At 30.4% G+C, this 16211-nt stretch overlaps 1 protein-coding gene across 12 annotated transcripts in view; it reads left to right on the top strand.

Annotated features, from left to right (window-relative positions):
- Nucleotides 1–1104: 1104 nt before the first annotated feature.
- Nucleotides 1105–16211, top strand: part of LOC148227436 (tyrosine-protein phosphatase non-receptor type 13-like) — a 157597-nt gene continuing 142490 nt past the window's right edge. For all 12 annotated transcript variants that reach the window (XM_088201555.1, XM_088201563.1, XM_088201560.1 and 9 more), the window contains exon 1: nucleotides 1105–2739. In XM_088201555.1, coding sequence (XP_088057681.1) covers nucleotides 1482–2739 — 1258 coding nt within the window. In that variant the 5' untranslated portion in view covers nucleotides 1105–1481. The remainder of the gene's footprint in view (nucleotides 2740–16211) is intronic.

Below are 16211 nucleotides of genomic sequence, written 5' to 3' on the forward strand. Positions count from 1 at the left end.
TTACGTCTATCGATGGTTGGCGGCTCTTTATAATTTAGAGTTTGTACGAGCTCATGAGTTGAGATTCTTAATGATGTTGTCGAGAACGAGCTTTGAACCGATGTTTTTGATTTGGGCGTTGTAACACATGTTTTTATACAGCCTGAGGGAGGCTTAGTGCTCGCCCACTTTTTGCTGCAACGATCAATTATGAATATTAGTGTTGTAATTTAATATTTTTTATTTGTTTTCTTATAATACTTGTATGACTGTTGCGTTGGAATTGAACAGAATCGCGATTAACTTTCTTGATCGTGATCGCTACACATTTTTTTGTATTTTGTCAGAGCAAATACGACGAATTTTGAAATTTAAACGATGACATAAAAATATTAGCCTTGCTTTAAAAATACATATTAATCAAACAATTTTTAAATCAGCATGTTTTTCATTTCATGTTTGTGACAAAAACTTGTGTTTTAAAAAAAATTGATTTCGCTCTGACTTGAGGAATAATTCATTTACATATTTAATTTTGGTAGTCCCATTTTATTAATTCGTATTTCTTTATCACGTTATTTTTATATTTCGCATATTTTCAAAAATAGTAAAATATTAGTTTTCCTTCATTGGTAATTATAAAAATCCTTTGATAATAATATATTATATATAATGCTAGTTACGTTTTGCATTAAAATATCATGTTTTTTATTGAACCAATGCCAACAAAGATTTTGTTGTCATTATCTGATTCCACAGCTGAGGATTTTTTTTATGTATTTAAATAGTTAATATGTTTTGTTTTCCTATGCCAACGAGATACATGTGTATGTAAACATTTCTTATACGTTCATATACTAAAGCCCAAGCGGAAGTAGTGCGGTCGGCATACGCAATGCATCAACACAAGGCAATTGCATACAACGCATTTCTACGCACCGCATTATGACTTTTGGGTATTCGATCCCTACGGTCCATTATCGAGAAATGTTCTCAAGTGAATATTGGTGAGTGCTGTGTATTTTTAGCCGACGATGATCTATTTTCGTGCTTCCACTGACAGGAATGTCAGTCGACAGCCCACGAAAAACGTCTGTACCGGCCGAGGACCAGCGGACCAGTGCCAGTCACTCTTTGTACTGACCGAGGAACTGAAGTCCCGCGGGGACCTCCTCATTCGAAAATTATAACGAAACGAGAACGCGAGTGTCACGACCGAACATTGAGAAGTTGCTTTGCGCTGTTGTGTATATGGAAACCGACTACGGACCAGTCTGATGGACCTCGGCTGCAGTTTCGAACAGACCTCATCGCCGAGCTGTTGCTTATTGACCTCACCTCGGAGGACTCCGATGTGACGCCACAATTGATTAATAGTGACCTTGGCACTTCTCCAAAAACGAAAGCATCTCGATGTGTGTACGAATAACTTGGATTGTTGTGTAATTCCAGTCAGTGATAAAGTGCAAATGAATCGATAAACTCTATCCAGATCGTGAAAGATGAAGCAGAGCATGCCTGAGCCTGTACTCTTTCAAGAACACAACAACAACGAAAACATAATACGAATACAACTCAAAGAACCGAAAGATAGAAAATGGGAGCTGAGCACCTTGAACTCATCCACGGGAAGAATATTTCCAACGATCCAACTGTTCGACTGCGAAGGAAATTTATTAGTAGAAACCAACGATGACAATATATCGATCAAAAGCTCAGATTTAAAAAAGCGGCATTTCAATTCTTTGAGCGCCTTTGACGCGGAGAAACGACAAAATGGATACGTTTTGAAGAAAAACAACACAATACATGGAGACAAAGCGTATATCAGATTAACGAAAAAACCGGACGATTTATCTTCGGACGAAGAACTGAACGATCAAAATCTCAAAGTGCCCCTATATAGAAAATCTATGAGCAGTCCCTTGAGTAATTCTTCAGCAATAAGCGATAACAGCAGCTATAAAAGCTCAGATAATGAAAGCTCAGTTCCGCAGTCATTTTATAGCTACAACCACGGAAAACCCGGTACTCTTTTGATTAGCGAGGAAGATAATCGATTTCTCGCCAGAAGGCGACGACCGTTCATCAGTGAAAATAATGTATTACATCTACAAGCATTTCCACTGATGGCTAAAGAAGACACGTATGACAGTGTTGTATATTCAGATTCGGATACGACAATTGAAATGGCTAAAAAGCGCCGAAAAAATGTTAGTAAATCAGCATCTTTCAATGAACCTCATCCAAAAATAAATAATTCTAAAATACGACGCGCTTATACTGAGTTACTTTCTAATAGAAATGAACCGGATAAAACTGATTTTTTCTTAGAAACGTATCTGAGAAGTTTGCCACTTAAGAACAAAGATACTCCTGCTTGGTTGGAAGAGATGAAAAATCAAGTCACGATGAGAAAAGCTCCGAAGAATCGCGTCAACGAATTGTGGAGAAGAGGGATGGTGATTGAAGATGATGCTGTGTTAACTTCCGATATAGATAAATGTGTAGCTGAAGATGAATGCGATAGTGAAATAAAAAGAGAGATTAAAAAGAGGTTAAGAATGTACCATCGAGTGTTATCGTGCAGTGATTATTGGATGTGGAAGAGGGGCTCTCCGTGTGGTGAAAATCAACAAAAATGTTCGGAATGTTTGTCTTCGTCTTCGTCCGAAAGCTTCGATGAGGGTGATAAAGTGCTAATGAGGTTGAAGCGAAGGATTGTATTAAACAAGAAACGCGAGAGAAAAGAGAAAAGAGGTTAGTGCTTATTTTTAAATATATTCTTAGACAATTATATTTAATGAAAAAACAGACATGCTAACCTTTGTTTTAAATAATAATTTAATTTATTAGATATGCCAGTTTGCTTTAATTTATCTTTTTATTCTTAGATTATAAAAAAAAAACACTTTCGCCATAATAATATATATATTTAACTACGACTTAATAAGTATGTTTTATATTGTTCCTAGATATATCGTATTTTTCAACATACCATAATTAATGTTTTTTGCTAATGAACCACGATGGTAAATTTTTGTTGTGGTAGTCTATTTAAATTCAAAGAATATAAGACTGGATATCTAATAGATTTATTTTTGTTCATTACATTGTCAAATCTGAGTAAAATGTGTTGCAACTGTCATCATTCATTGAATCCAAAAATTGATTGTATCAACTTATTTATAAATGCATTCGTTTATTACCTAGGAGATTATTAAAATACCGTTCAGATTTTTTTTATTTGAGACAGACTATTTTAAGTAAGCAATTACATAATAGTACTACAAAAAAATGTTGACCTAGAAATTTGCAGCAAAATTTTCTGTAAAAATATCACTTCATAATATTTGTAAAAACGACAAACTTTGAGACAAGTCTCTGCTGCAATAGATTTAATTTTCTGGACATTTGGATGTGATTAGGAAAGTGGGAAAATAAAAAATAGATACTGCGATTTAGTATTTGCACAATTTAAAGGTCTCAATTCACAACGTACTGATCGTAACATTAAACGAGATTGGATACTTTACTTCATGACAATATTCAGAACAATAATGTAAGCATATTCAATGGCTTCACAGCTTCTTAATATAGTTATTTTAAAACATGGAAATAATCATTGTCTCGTTGAGAGTAGACTAGAACACAACTACAGCAAATGTTTAATATCTTATTAAAATAATATTTCAACCTTTTATTTTTATGTATTATAAGGTAATATATTCCACATTTACTAGAAACCCAATAACCTTAAATCGACGAGTAGGCGCTGTAGATGCTACGTAATCTGATATATTTACATTTTTCGCTGCTCGGCAGTAACACGAATCGATTTTGAATAAACGTCACGAATCAATCGTGCCAAATGGTTAGCAAAAGATTGATTCCTGTCAACGTGAACGAAAGTGATAAATCTGCAGCTGTACATTACGGTCCAAAACGCGATCGGATCCCATTTCAATGACGTTCCCATGATTTATGTCCAATATATAAATAACGTATTAAATGCTCTCGAACACTTTAAGGACGATCTGATTTATTGGTATTTTTTTTAACAAGCGGTTTAATTTTGACTACCATAAACAGTGACATACGAATTGTGTGTTCAAGTGTACTGCGTACTCTTCAGCGTGACACAGTTCAACTTTTCTTGCCTACCTTGGAAGATAATAATTATTTTTTATCTTTACATCTCGCGTGTGTGATGCAATGTTATTAGCGACGTTAACAATGTACGTTGGAGGAATAACAGCAAGTTTTACGTTCTGAACAACCATATATGATTAAATCATTTTAAAATGGCTTTTGAAATTATGTATAGAACTATTTTACACTTATAGTGAAAATATGATCCTTATATGGTTCTTAACTAGTAGTAGTATTTATATTGATTTACTGATTTTACATACATGTACTGTGGGATTCTTAACGGAATATTAAAATATAAGACTATTCGAATTATTTGCCCGATTTTTAACTATATGAATATTCGAACAATTGATGGAATATTAAACTATCTCGATTGAAATTTGAGAAAACTTAAAATGAAACAATTTGTATACTTGAGCAAAACAAAGTCGTTTCTCCTCTCAATATATCCTAGTGACTACAGCCGCTCCGAAATCCACGGTCCTTTATGCGCCTTTATTTTGTTTCGAAAATAATGTCATTATTTATTTGCCAATAGTTGACCTACAAACAATATCAAATGTTATTGAACCTAGAAAGCAATAAATGAGGCATTTTTTATATTTGCGAAAGTCACTCCTATATCATAAATTTGCTTTTAACATTCTCGGAAATGCGTCGGAAAAGTATGTATTATAAAATAATAAGCTCAGCATTAACTTTTGACGTCCTCACTAATCAGTAATTCGCACAGCATTGTGTTATGCATATTTTTTAAAATTTATATCGATTATGAACGTAATTTATGATTTATTAAAATATTTAATTTAAGCCAATAATTATTTTTAATTAAATAATATTTTACGGGCACTAATTTGATTTTTTGCACTAATTATTGAAATAAATTAATATCGGTAAAAACCTAGAAAAAATGATGAATATGTTTGAATTGTCAAATACATCATCTATTTTTTATTCAATATTCGAATAGTTCAAAACTACAAATCATTGAAAACCCTAATGTATAGGGCGTACCAGCTTTACGTCGATACACTATGATAGAACACAACGCGTCCACTAGCTGCGAGTACCCGAATGAAAACAAATCAATGTTAGTCACCACACCAAAACAAAGTTCTTCCAGAATCTCCGGATTGTGTATATTCCCTACTAGCAGATTAAATAAATGCTTTTCTAAGTACACTTGTCATCCCGATTCGATGGAATCATATTCTAGCATACATTGTTGGGGTTTGTGGTAAATAAAAAGATATAATATTTATACTCCCTCATTTACATGTATCTGAAAAACATTTTTTGGACCTTTTCTATTAAAAAGTGAGTCGGTTGTATTATTTGGTACCGCGCACTAGATAATTGTTGAATTTGACACCCAAATAGGTTACCACTTACACGTTGTTATACATTTCATTATCAAACTTAAGTGGTGTTCTTGTTCTATAATAAGTCATACAATAATAATAAATTTAAAATAATAAGTTGTTCAATGTACTTCAGATGCTTTTTATGATTATCTGTATTTTAAATATGTAAGATTTTTATAGCCTATGTATTGGTATGATGTTAGTAAAGTGGCATTATTAAATAATTAACACCCATAAATGGAGCTAGCCAATTTACACAATAAGTAAGTCAATCGATACGATACAAAACAAACTCTTAACATTATGATATTGATATATAGTTCGTTTATTGCCCTGTTTAACTTTGAACGTTGAACGTTTCAATACCAAACATTACGAATTGAGTAATTTTAGCCTCTGTGGGTCTCAAACAAAAGGCTTACGTAGATAAATCTGTCGCGAACAATGCGCCAAAGCAATTACGAAATCCATCGTGTTTTATATAAGTACGTGTATATGGAATGATACTTTGTTCTCGGGAGGCTTTATTATTTCGCCTTATATGATATATTGTCAATGCCGTGAGTCATTTTACCCCTTATGGTCACGACCCAGATAATACCGCTCGTATACAATGTCAAGCGTGATGATACACGAGTGTAAATCTTTATTTTTTATGAACACGCACTCCTCTCTTACAAATTTGACGGACGACAAAAGTACATACTCAAAAAAGCCGTTTTTGTGATGTTATTTTTCATAACGTGAAATGGTACGTCGTTTTAAATCACTCTTGGCTTTCATTTTGATGGTAAGAACGTCGTTGTTGCCAATTTGGCAGACATAAATATTTAATTTTACATATGCTCATATGCATTATTAAATGTTAAGATGATTAAAATAGCTAACTGGTAACAGAGATCGCGTTTCTATAAATATTTGTTATACGTCCGATAACGCTTTCGCTTTGAACTCTTTGTTCACTAAACTGCGAGATAAATAACGGTAGGTTGTGCTAATTAGTACCCGCGTTTTTGGGTTGTAAGTGACGACCTCTTTCAGGTCTGACCTTTGCGAATACGAAAGCGAAAGGAGAGTATCAATTATAGCGTCCGTTTATAATGCTTTGTTTTTATTTTAACAAGAAAAAGTATTTAACTTGAGAAGAAAATAATAAAATAAGGTTTTATAAAAATAAAACGTGAAATACGGCTTGTTATTTGTTTAATTGAGCTTATTTATAATCATTTGTTACTGTTTAATGGCTTAGTAAAAAATAAAACTGGTACAAAGAAGTTTATAAAGGCATGTGAGTCATTATATGCAAAATAAATATTAAATATTTTGGGACTATTCATTTATATATGTACATATACATATCATACAAATATTTTATATGAGCAACTTTCATGTCAATAATTTTAAACACATCGATATTCATTCGTAAGATTAGGAAAACTTTAATAACCTAATCTAAAGGTATAATATAAAATAAATTATCAATGACAATATCATATAATAATGATTGAATTGTTTTAACTCACGATATTTCAGTTAGTAAACATCAACATATACTATTTTTAAGTCTCATAAAATAAAATACTAGTGATATATGTATATAACCAGCACAAAAGGCTGGTGATATATTCCAGTGACAAATATATGTATGAAAAGCCTAGGTTCAAACCCCATATTAATTTTGTTTGGAAGATCGGATTTATATTATTATAATTCTGACCTATTATCACAGATTATATTTTCTTAGAGGTTCCTTATCTCACGATAAAATATCTAAATTATAGATTCAAGAATGCTGCGATATCATAAATAACCAATTCCTGAAATATCTAGGTTCAAATACCATATGGACCCTATTGTTTTTTAATTATATATATGAATTAGTGATTAATAAGGAATTATAATTCCGATCGATCATCAGATTAGGTTTCCTAGATTTTTCTAATCTCACGAATGAATATTGTGACCAATAAATAAAGCTAGGTTATGCAGTATAGTTATTAAATAATATAATAGACGCTAGTTATTTACACACATTACTGTTTTATATTTTTACATGTTTAATGAATATATATTTTTATACAATAGCTATTGTGACGCATTGGGGAAATCTATCAATTCATGATGGTAAGATTTGTAATAAAAATATAATAAAATAAATATTAACTGTTTTTCCTGTTCTAGCAAAGGAAAAGTTGATTGTTTTTTATGGATATTTCAAAAGGTTTAGTTATCATCATCGCGTGTTGAATAGTGCGTGTTCATTACACCCGTTCTTACTATATAATGAACGTTTTAATTTCACGGAACTTATTTTTAATATCAACAGGGAAAAGTAGGCGATACGGATATTCAAGTCCAAATATTGTAGTATAAAACATATTTTTTATGTAATCAATTTTTTGTTTACATTTTAGAATATTCATTGAAGTTTGAATAACAATTTGAAGCATATGTTGATGTATTTTTTGTCATCCGTTTTATGACACGCGCTATTTATTCGTTCAAAACTTTTATTTTCCGTCAGCGTTCAAAGCTTCAAATTTTTCACTCAAAACACTCGGTATACATAAACATTTTGTTACATTATAAATTCTCGCACGTCGGATGAGTAAAAAGTCGAAATACGTAGAGATTCTATATTCATCTCGCGGAAAGTCACGCGTGTCATGGAGATATTCTTGTCGTCACTGAGATATTTCTATATTCTTTTTAAAAATTAAATCATCATAGAATTTCTCTGTTCCACGGTCAAGTTGTTATTTTCACTGTCAAGTACATACATATATACAAAATTAATAAAATTTTTTTGTATCTTGAACTTGAAAATGGTGTAAATAATTACAGCGCAATAGTGAAATTGAAATGTGTGGGCGAATGCGATAAAATGTTATTTATTTGGACATGACAAGTTTTGACGCAGCACGTTTATCGCAATCAAAAGTAATTGAATCGTTAAGTTTTCAAGGTTCTTGTTAGGTAGGGCGTTTACGGTCTATCGATGTTTCAAGATAGACAAATCTACCATTGTTTTAGGGACAATTAACTTCGAAATGACCCTTGTGCTTGTTGTCTATTTGGAGACAGCAAGCACATTCAGTCATGTATGAATAATAGTATAAAATGTTAACTAAAATAAAATATACTATCTTATAGTATATTTAAAATTAAATGTTTATAATTAATGAAAAAAAATAATATTTATTCTTTTAATTAAAAAAAATATTACTTACATATAATGATTAAATATCCGATATACTATAATGAAGGTTTTAAAATAATAATAAATATTAGGCGCACGATAAAAAAATTAAAACTAGCTGGAACATCAATCGATTTAGGAAATTGTACGGTACTCGGTACATGTAAATTCTTAGCGATACAATGCGATTTCTTGACTGAACCAAATCAGACAATCGAAGTGGAAACCTCTGCTTCTTGTGGAATCAAAAATTTTTGTCTGTGTCAATTCAACGAAAGCTCCAATAGGTTAGAGTTCAGGAAAAATTCTCGTGTATTTCAATATAAGTTTAAATTTTATATGTATCGCACATATAGCTATCAGACAAAGGGAGGGAGATCAAGGATTCCATTCCTCTTCTATTCCCTAACCAATCTGGAGCAAAAATTATGTTTTGTTTTATTAAATGTGTCTATTCTATTTGTTGATCAAGTGTATTTGTTTTGTGTCGTTTAAGCTCAGCAACAATAAAATTTATTTCATACCTTGATTGTTATTAGAAATTGTTTCTTATATATCAATCTTAGGGTGCATTTAACAGCGCCTTCATTATTTCGCTACTGTGCCAATAATATATTTCACAAGTTACGCTGATTACTTTCGGCATATTTGGATATTGTATATGTATACAAACTAATCGCAAAAGGTATGGGTGGTTCAAAGATTATGAAAAGACAATATGTGCAATAAAAATACTTGCATATTTTTAGCTTTTATATCTACGTTTTCAAAAGTTTGGAGTATATTAATTTTAAGAGTTTATGTGAGAGCTAAATAACTGTAAATCTGTATTATTTACTACATATAAATATTAGATATATAATGATATAAATTTGCGTGTCTTAACGAAGTTCACCGATGCTTCAATTATAACAAATTAGACAAATTACTGAATCCTGTGGTTGTGAAAGTTTTGAGGAGAGTCTGAAATATTCGATAAAACTTGGCGACTCTTCTCAGCTTCCAGCTTAAAGTTTATCGCGGATGGTTTCGAGAAGTCTTCTAATTAAACTGTCAATTCAACTTCCAAGTATATTGATAAATTTGACACTACATGAAATAATTGTTGTCGTTACGAGATAGCTGCGACTCGGGTGTAGACCAATATTATTGGTATCCTGACAGACCGTATGGCACAATATGCTATACGATAATGCATCCATAAGAAAAAAGCCTTCTCTATATATAACGTTATGTTAATTAAAAATACGAATATATCGAGGAACGTCATTCTTTGTCTTACCGGTTAAAAATAACTATGCAGTGTTTGTTGGCCAAATTACGTGCGAGTGATCTACGCATAACCTCATATACATAAATACAATAACATGTATAATTTTCAATAAATTTCGCTCAAATAACCTTATATAAAAATGGCTTTACTTTTTGTATTTGCTCAATTTTTTCATTGTTATACAAAACAAATTTTGATAAAACACTTTTCCACTCTTGTATTTTTAAATGTATTTGCGCTTGGTTCATATAAAGAAATATCTTAATTTTGATGCGAAAACATTTGTCTTTCGTTTTTTGCTGTGAATAACTTATTAAAAAATTCACTATGCTAAATAAATGTACAAAATTCAATGCCATTTTCAGCCAGATGGTATTGCTGCATCTTCACACAATGGCAAAGATAAACTAAAGGTTATATGGTATTTACATATGTACGTATGTGCTTTGCTATATTTGATAAGAGCCACTTGCAATACATATAAAATGAGAAGGAAATATTCACATTAAAAATATATTATATTCATAATAAAATTCACTCGAAAACAATATTGCGTTCTCCTAAGTAGTTAAATAACTGAATAAATACGTGTTTGAGATCGATCCAGCGTTTAACGTAAAAAGTAAAACATGTCTTTTACGTTTCTTGCTTTTTTCGCGATACAGTGAAACCTCATACGGTATATGAGAATAATTCGTCGCGGGTTCGAGCCTCGGCAGTAGACTCGAATTTTTATTTATAAAAATGCGCTATTATAAAAAAAACCGGCCCAGCTACAAAGTGATACTATTGAGTATAAATAAAAAACACAATTTATAATTGTTTAAATATATGTCACCGATTCCCAAACTGAAAATTCTGGTGATTAATACTTGTTTGTAGGTATTTATTATATCTGATTACAACGAAAAATTAAAAAAAAAAATATTATTTTGAAATCACTGCTGTCTTTTACTGATATTCATTTAGTAAAATTTTCACTAAGAACCTATCCAATGACACTTGCTTTTGCCTCATTTTAAGGTACTTAGCAAAAAAAGACATTGGATTGTCATTATACAGCTTTATTTGGGCAGTGATTTTCAATGAATTTTTTCACTCTATCCCACATTTTACAGATATCCCTAATCTTATTTAATGTAAAGGATTTCTAACCCTTTTTCTCCTCCTCAGAAGAAGAAAATCTGAAGCGCTGTTGCTCGCAATGTAGATCTTTTAATTTTTCGGTGGTTAGCTCCTTGTAATGTTCCTCTGCTAACTCTTGAATATCGTCCTCATTCAATTCCAGTCACATATTTTCTTCCCCAAATCGACAATTGGCGGCCTCCACTCATGAACAAACTCGTCAATGCAATTCGGCCACAGTTTTCTCCAAGTAGAATGAACGTTTTCTTTATCGATGATCTTGAGGCAGCTCACGATATGGAAATAAGTTTTCGAAAAGTATCTGAGGGTAAGATTTGTTCCTTTCGTCACTTCGAAGCGTCGCTGAAATAGTTTATAATAATTTGCTGATTTATGGGCTGGAGTTATGAAGTGGTGATGGGAAAAAAAAACTTGATCCTAATGAATTCATACTTCTTTAGTTAGTTCTTCTCAAGGTCTGTAGGGTGATCAGGAACATTATCCATAACCATCAAGACTTTAATTAGAAAATTATTTTTCAAAATGTATGTCTTTACTGCGAGAAGAATCATCGTCGTATTTGCGAAGAAAGTAACAATTTTCTCATATTGTAAGACATCACTCGTTTATCAAGTCAAAATTGATTATTTTTTTTCTTATATTGCAAAACGTATTTTTTAAGACAATGAGTTTTTTTTTGAGAGACAATGATTGTTTTCTATTACATATGGCAAGTCTGCATATGGCAAGTGTTCAAAATTGTCGAATAAAATAACAAAGTCATTTTAAAAAAAGGACTTATTTTTAAAACGCAGTCCAAATTATCTGCTTGTGCTTAATTATTAATAAATACACAGGATTATCTCGAACAATATAGTGTATTATATTACTGAGAAATTATATGAAGCTATTGCTTCACTGATAACTTTGTTTCCTACATTGCCACCTATATACCATTTCCAACTTTGAAATTCTCTAATGATCCCTCCCATAATTAGTTGAAAACTTTATCCTATTTTAGCTAATTCCACCCAGGCTGCACTAAATTGCCAATCGGCACACAGCAAGCTCACTATATTCACTATATACAACACAATAAAATTAAATCTGTTGAGTTGTTTTTTCGTACGAGCTGCAACGTAATAAATTTGTGTGAAAAGAATCCGTGCAAATGCTGAAAAATAGCCGACTGTTTACAATTTATGGTCGTCATCCTGATACACGGCCAAAAGCTTGGAAAACGTCATCAAATCCCAATATACATATACAAGGTTATTTATTGTAGGGGATAATGTGTAATTTCCATAAGGACATCTAAAATGGGATCACAGTTTAATGCTAAAATGCTTTTGATTTAAATTAATGTAGATTAAGATCGCAAAATCGATCCTGATAATTAATGCATTATTTGTATAATATAGACATGTATGTAAATATTATAATTTGATTAAATATAGTGATAATAGCGTTTGCGGTAATTTAAAGTAGAGATTAATAAAATTTATAAGTTACATTTTGTGGGTTTTGGTCTCATTCCCAACTCAATTTAAAATCCGATAAAACAGTAATTTGATATTTAACCGGAGAGTTATATGAATTAGCTCGGAAGTGAGATTTGTAATATATTTATATTGAAAGTAAAGTAAGCGAATAAAGCATATTTTGATATACATATACCATATATCGTGAGATTGTCAATCATTGAATTTAATAATATTAACTAATAACTGTCTTTATTTTTTGTATTTGTATTATCTCTCAAATTCCTGTATTTGTATTATGTCTCAAATTTCTGACTAAATGATTATTAAGCTAACTAATTTATAGATAAAACTATCATTATCATTATATAAAATATATGCATATATACGCTTATTTTAGTTAGAAAGTTTATCGTTAAAACGATTAATCAAGAGTTATTTATGGCATAAAATGATGTAACATACTTTAATATCAAATGCAAAGAATAATTAGAATATATGTATCATCTACGTTGACTAAATATTAAATAAAATGGATCCGATAAAACCCTCATCAACTTTGAGATTGATATAATTTTAAGTGAGTATACATATATAAATGTTTGTTTCCAATTATTAATATTATATAGATGTTCCATTTTGTATAATATATTATACGTTTCCACTTCCATTAAGATAATATACATAATGTAAATAAGCGTTTTGGTATTGTAACGCTATCATAATGTACATATTATATCATGTGCTTATTAAAATATTCATTGTTTTTTATTAGTTTATTTTTCTTTTTTAATTTATTACATTAACGTTGAAAAAATATATTGGTCAAAATTCTCACAAACCGCAAATTAATTTATAATTTCAACATTTTCCTCTTAGTATTTTTCGGTTGAAAATCGATTCAGAAGGTTCGTTCATACATTTTTAACTGCGTGATGGATAGGTCATCAATCTTGCAGCATTTCAGTAGAAATCCTCTCCCATTTCCCTCTTTTTATGTAAAATAAAAACGTTCGTTACGATTCGGTGTTTTTTCTTATATTCTAACATACATTAAAAAATAATAATTTAATATTATGTTTAAGTACATTTCATATTTTTCCTAATAATACAATCAAAATAAGTTTGATTATGTTAATGCATCAGCGGAAATGTATTTGCGGCGAATTTAGAGTGACTCGTAATACACTCGAAATGCGATAAATACAAATGACGTGGTTTTTCTCGCAACTTCATGAAATCGAGTCTTGCCACTTTTATAATTAAATTTTCAGAAATTGTGTCGCGAGACTTTTTACATATTTAATAGTGATACAATCTTATCTGATACGGCGTCATTTTGGAGCCCATTATATTACGACACCATTTCCCAAATATGGAAATAAGAGGTGAATCGTGAAAAGGTCTGCCAAGACCCTCATCCTTGACTTTTTAATAATGTGTATGTTATTGATGTATAAGTTTTACTTTGGGTGAAAAATTTCGCAAAGCCAGGTCAAATGGTCAAGGTCGACAATCTTGGCAACTGAATTTTTTTTTATAAAAGTATAACTTTGGTAATTTCAGTACTCTTTCTAAACTTCGTATGCGAAAAATAAACTTGCAATTTGTTATTTATATTTGTATACATACAAATATTAACAACAAATCAGAGACCAGCGTTTGGTTGTGTAATAGGATATTACTTAATGGAGTTTTACTGCATTTGACGTCATTGTTTTCGATTTTGTTATATCGAAATAAGAAATAGCATTAATGTTAAGAGTATTATATTACGTACGCCTAGGCAACTATATATTTTATTATTATATACCAAAATCAGAGAATAATTAATAGCTAAAAATGTTGTTAGAAGATAATATAAAGATATTTTTTTGTTATTAGATTTATAGATCAATTAAAATTGCCTTTTTTATTTATACTGCAAGTACAAAATATTTTTAAAATGACATAGATAATTACACACAAGTTTTTATCTGTTTCAATAAAATCAAAATCGCTGATCTTGGATCTTTAGTAGTTTAAAAAATTGTCATTGTGCTACAAAGTCCGAAGCAGTGAAGTGCTTATAGTGCTTGTACCTATATTAATGGCACTGTCTTCGATTGAATAAGCGTTGACTTTTAACTTGACATCACAGATTGGTTTGCGACTAACCTGATTTTGAAACATACAAAGGGTTGGAGACAAATCTTCTCATAAGACAAGGCATAGCATTAGTTATTGGATTGTTCTGGTTTCTTGGTACATTCTGAAGTCCCGGCCGGTTTGTTATTTATTACGGTTTTATAGTTCATTTATTTGTGAAAGTGACGCCATTAAATAACTTTTGTAGCGATCTTCACCAGACTGAAATAACTATTTAATTATGTAGAAGTTGTGTACATAAATATAGTATACCAGATTCCCTTCATTGCTTTTGGCTATTGAAAAGCCTCTTTAATTAAAATTATACTAGCTTTCATTAACAACGCTCAACTATAATATCCATCTTCCAGTGGCTTATTCGAAGTGATTGTAATGTTTTTATTCTTTGTTTATGAACAACTAACTTTATTTAAAAAATAGCAACAACACTTTGAATAATGAAATAGTAAAAGCAAGTACAACTTATATTACTTTTTAAAAACTGAAAGAATTGGATGTTATATCGAAGAAAGGGCAATTTAATAAATAAGTTATATTACAATGTGATATAATTTACAACAAAAATATTGAATAAACTAGTCTATATTTCGTTTTATGGCTTTTTAGGCTTTAGACTAATAATTACGCTTTTTTATAATCATTCCATTTTATATCACTTCATTAAATAATAAATTTAAACCTAAACATCGTTAAAAACTTAAAGTTTTTAAAAATTTATTGATAGCTATTTTGTGTAAATCTTCTTTACTGGTTTAGAAGATTTGTAGTAAATTATCTTGTATAAAAACTATTTGTTGAAAAGTAACGTTGACCATGAAAAATCAATGGTTCGTTCAAATTTATCCTTACATAGTCAAACGCCTGTCCTTGCAACTCGTAAATAAATGGTCATTGCGTACCTTCCAAAATGTATATGTACATATATTTTCAACCTTTAAAAACCAAATCAAGACATCACAAACATTTTTATTTAAACACATAAAGCACCATATGATCCGTATTATATTGTTTTAGCGAAGGAAATATTTTAATATTATTAGTTTTGTAATTAACATAATAATTTTTTTTTATTGTTTCATTATGTTAACTACAAAACTGCCATTTGTCGTTGATTTGATATAAAATCAATGTAGATTTTAAAAGGACTAAAAAATAATCGCATGACGATTCTATTTTTAACTAATTTTGTTAAATAAATGAATTTATTTTGAACATCTCAAAAGGATAAAAAACTGCATCTTTTTTTGATACTCTGAAAAGTATTCAACCCACTTCGTTTCCCAGCGAAAGAGTATTTTCCATTTCAGGAAATTTTGTAACAAAACTTTGGACGTCCCTCAGTGATCGATCACTGGATGCTTTACATTTTTTAAAGTCATATTTCCTGAGAGGACCACCAAATACAATTTAAAAAATACAAATTTGAGTAAATTTAGTTTAATTTGTTTAGCTTATTTTTTGCTTTTCAATAAATTTCATATAGAATT

This window comes from Plectrocnemia conspersa, unplaced genomic scaffold (assembly GCF_051122295.1).
Source record: "Plectrocnemia conspersa isolate PC_06_02 unplaced genomic scaffold, ASM5112229v1 ptg000013l, whole genome shotgun sequence".
Classification (NCBI taxonomy): Eukaryota; Metazoa; Arthropoda; class Insecta; order Trichoptera; family Polycentropodidae; genus Plectrocnemia; species Plectrocnemia conspersa.